The sequence below is a fragment of the Phalangium opilio genome, unplaced genomic scaffold, assembly GCF_054372755.1.
Source record: "Phalangium opilio isolate 3A_F unplaced genomic scaffold, DU_Popi_V2 ptg000031l_1, whole genome shotgun sequence".
Taxonomy (NCBI): Eukaryota; Metazoa; Arthropoda; class Arachnida; order Opiliones; family Phalangiidae; genus Phalangium; species Phalangium opilio.
This window is the reverse complement of record NW_028324158.1, coordinates 13,041,793-13,045,161: the sequence shown is the minus strand read 5'-3', so window position 1 is coordinate 13,045,161 and position 3,369 is coordinate 13,041,793. Positions and strand designations below refer to the sequence as shown.

The following is a 3,369-nucleotide window of genomic DNA, read 5'->3' as shown; positions in this document are numbered from 1 at the left end:
AGGTCTTTACATATCCCAAACAAATAAAAATAAAAAAAAACTTCCCGTATCTCTCTGTCTAATGTGGCTTCAGTGCGGGACCTAGGCGTTTTTATGGATGAAACATTTGCCTTTAGCACCCATGCTCAACGCACCGCCAATCGTATAAATAGCATTACTGGGCTAACGCGACGGAATTTTTGCCACCATTCGCCAACTATCATGCGTACAATTTATAATTCCCTGGTTTTACCATTAATTGACTACGCTTCTGTCATCTGGCGCCCTCCTCGAATTACGCAGCAATCTCTACTCTTAAAGGCCCACAATAGATTCACGAAGGTCACAAAGGGATTTAGCCACCACTCCCCTGCTACGCGTGATGAGCGACTCCGCCTACTTTCCCCGTCTCTTAGACAACGTGTTAATGATTTGGTCCACGTATTCGATATTTATAAAGGCAATGTGCACACTGACATGTCTTCACTATTTCTCCCGTCAACTAATCTACGCACCAGAGGACATCCTGCTAAACTGGCGAAACCAGTGGCGAAGTCCTTTCCTAAAGCTAGTCACTTTACCGCAAGGGTCATCAATGATTGGAACTCGTTACCTGAGGAGTTGTTATCATTGGAATCTTCTACCACTTTCCGTCACAGTATAACGGCTTGGATCTTGGACAACGCCTGACCTTAAGAATTTAATATTTTTCGGTTCATTTGTTGTACCTTAATGCTTTTGGGGGGTTGCACATAAGTCAATTTGGCTTAGCAACCCTATCCCTCCAATAAATAAATAAATTCGAACCCGTGGCCTTCCGGGATTCGGGCGGATGTGATAACCACTACACTACAGATATGTTACCATTTGTGAGCGAAAAAACAGGGCCAAGAAATAAAGGAAAACGTGATCAAACAAACCCCTCCATAGGAATAGCATTAGACCCAACTTTGGAGGTTCGTAACTCTGGTTCTAGAAGAGATACGGGGATGTCCTTTGAGTATGTTATAGTCCAATTTGTTCCCCATCTAACCATACTAAAAACTTTGGGCTACGACAAACAGGGGCCGAGTACTTAAGCAAAACGTAAACAAACAAACCCCTCCATAGGAAATGCATTGGACTATACCTTGCAGGCTCGTAACTCTGGTTCTACCAGAGATACGGGGATGTAAATAATGAGACCTGGACACAAATGTTCGGATAATTATAAAGGTCTTTACATATCCCAAGCAAATAAAAATAAAAAAAAACTTCCCGTATCTCTCTGTCTAATGTGGCTTCAGTGCGGGACCTAGGCGTTTTTATTGATGAAACATTTGCCTTTAGCACCCATGCTCAACGCACCGCCAATCGTATAAATAGCATTACTGGGCTAACGCGACGGAATTTTTGCCACCATTCGCCAACTATCATGCGTACAATTTATAATTCCCTGGTTTTACCATTAATTGACTACGCTTCTGTCATCTGGCGCCCTCCTCGAATTACGCAGCAATCTCTACTCTTAAAGGCCCACAATAGATTCACGAAGGTCACAAAGGGATTTAGCCACCACTCCCCTGCTACGCGTGATGAGCGACTCCGCCTACTTTCCCCGTCTCTTAGACAACGTGTTAATGATTTGGTCTACGTATTCGATATTTATAAAGGCAATGTGCACACTGACATGTCTTCACTATTTCTCCCGTCAACTAATCTACGCACCAGAGGACATCCTGCTAAACTGGCGAAACCAGTGGCGAAGTCCTTTCCTAAAGCTAGTCACTTTACCGCAAGGGTCATCAATGATTGGAACTCGTTACCTGAGGAGTTGTTATCATTGGAATCTTCTACCACTTTCCGTCACAGTATAACGGCTTGGATCTTGGACAACGCCTGACTTTAATAATTTAATATTTTTCGGTTCATTTGTTGTACCTTAATGCTTTTGGGGGGTTGCACATAAGTCAATTTGGCTTAGCAACCCTATCCCTCCAATAAATAAATAAATTCGAACCCGTGGCCTTCCGGGATTCGGGCGGATGTGATAACCACTACACTACAGATATGTTATCATTTGTGAGCGAAAAAACAGGGCCAAGAAATAAAGGAAAACGTGATCAAACAAACCCCTCCATAGGAATAGCATTAGACCCAACTTTGGAGGTTCGTAACTCTGGTTCTAGAAGAGATACCGGGATGTCCTTTGAGTATGTTATAGTCCAATTTGTCCCCCATCCAACCATACTATGAACATAGGGCTACGACAAACAGGGGCCAAGTAATTAAGAAAACGTAAACAAACAAACCCCTCCATAGGAAATGCATTGGACTATACCTTGCAGGCTCGTAACTCTGGTTCTACCAGAGATACGGGGATGTAAATAATGAGACCTGGACACAAATGTTCGGATAATTATAAAGGTCTTTACATATCCCAAGCAAATAAAAATAAAAAGAAACTTCCCGTATTCGAACCCGTGGCCTTCCGGGATTCGGGCGGATGTGATAACCACTACACTACAGATATGTTACCATTTGTGAGCGAAAAAACAGGGCCAAGAAATAAAGGAAAACGTGATCAAACAAACCCCTCCATAGGAATAGCATTAGACCCAACTTTGGAGGTTCGTAACTCTGGTTCTAGAAGAGATACCGGGATGTCCTTTGAGTATGTTATAGTCCAATTTGTCCCCCATCCAACCATACTATGAACATAGGGCTACGACAAACAGGGGCCAAGTAATTAAGCAAAACGTAAACAAACAAACCCCTCCATAGGAAATGTATTGGACTATACCTTGCAGGCTCGTAACTCTGGTTCTACCAGAGATACGGGGATGTAAATAATGAGACCTGGACACAAATGTTCGGATAATTATAAAGGTCTTTACATATCCCAAGCAAATAAAAATAAAAAGAAACTTCCCGTATTCGAACCCGTGGCCTTCCGGGATTCGGGCGTATGTGATAACCACTACACTACAGATATGTTACCATTTGTGAGCGAAAAAACAGGGTCAAGAAATAAAGGAAAACGTGATAAAACAAACCCCTCCATAGGAATAGCATTAGACCCAACTTTGGAGGTTCGTAACTCTGGTTCTAGAAGAGATACCGGGATGTCCTTTGAGTATGTTATAGTCCAATTTGTCCCCCATCCAACCATACTATGAACATAGGGCTACGACAAACAGGGGCCAAGTAATTAAGCAAAACGTAAACAAACAACCCCTCCATAGGAATAGCATTAGACCCAATTATGGAGGTTCGTAACTCTGGTTCAAATAGAGATACGGGGATGTCCTTTGAGTATGTTATAGTCCAATTTGTCCCCCATCCAACCATACTATAAACTTAGGGCTACGACAAACAGGGGCCAAGTAATTAAGGGAAATGTTCAAAAAC

General features: G+C 42.5%; 2 protein-coding genes across 2 annotated transcripts; both read left to right on the top strand.

Annotated features, from left to right (window-relative positions):
- Positions 1–201: 201 nt before the first annotated feature.
- LOC149690715 (uncharacterized) lies at positions 202–669 on the top strand. Its single transcript, XM_089870533.1, has one exon. The coding sequence runs from the start codon at positions 202–204 to the stop codon at positions 667–669; it is 468 nt and encodes a 155-aa protein (XP_089726659.1).
- Positions 670–1,393: 724 nt separating this feature from the next.
- LOC149690714 (uncharacterized) lies at positions 1,394–1,861 on the top strand. The gene has a single exon (XM_089870532.1). The coding sequence runs from the start codon at positions 1,394–1,396 to the stop codon at positions 1,859–1,861; it is 468 nt and encodes a 155-aa protein (XP_089726658.1).
- The last annotated feature ends 1,508 nt before the right edge of the window (positions 1,862–3,369 follow it).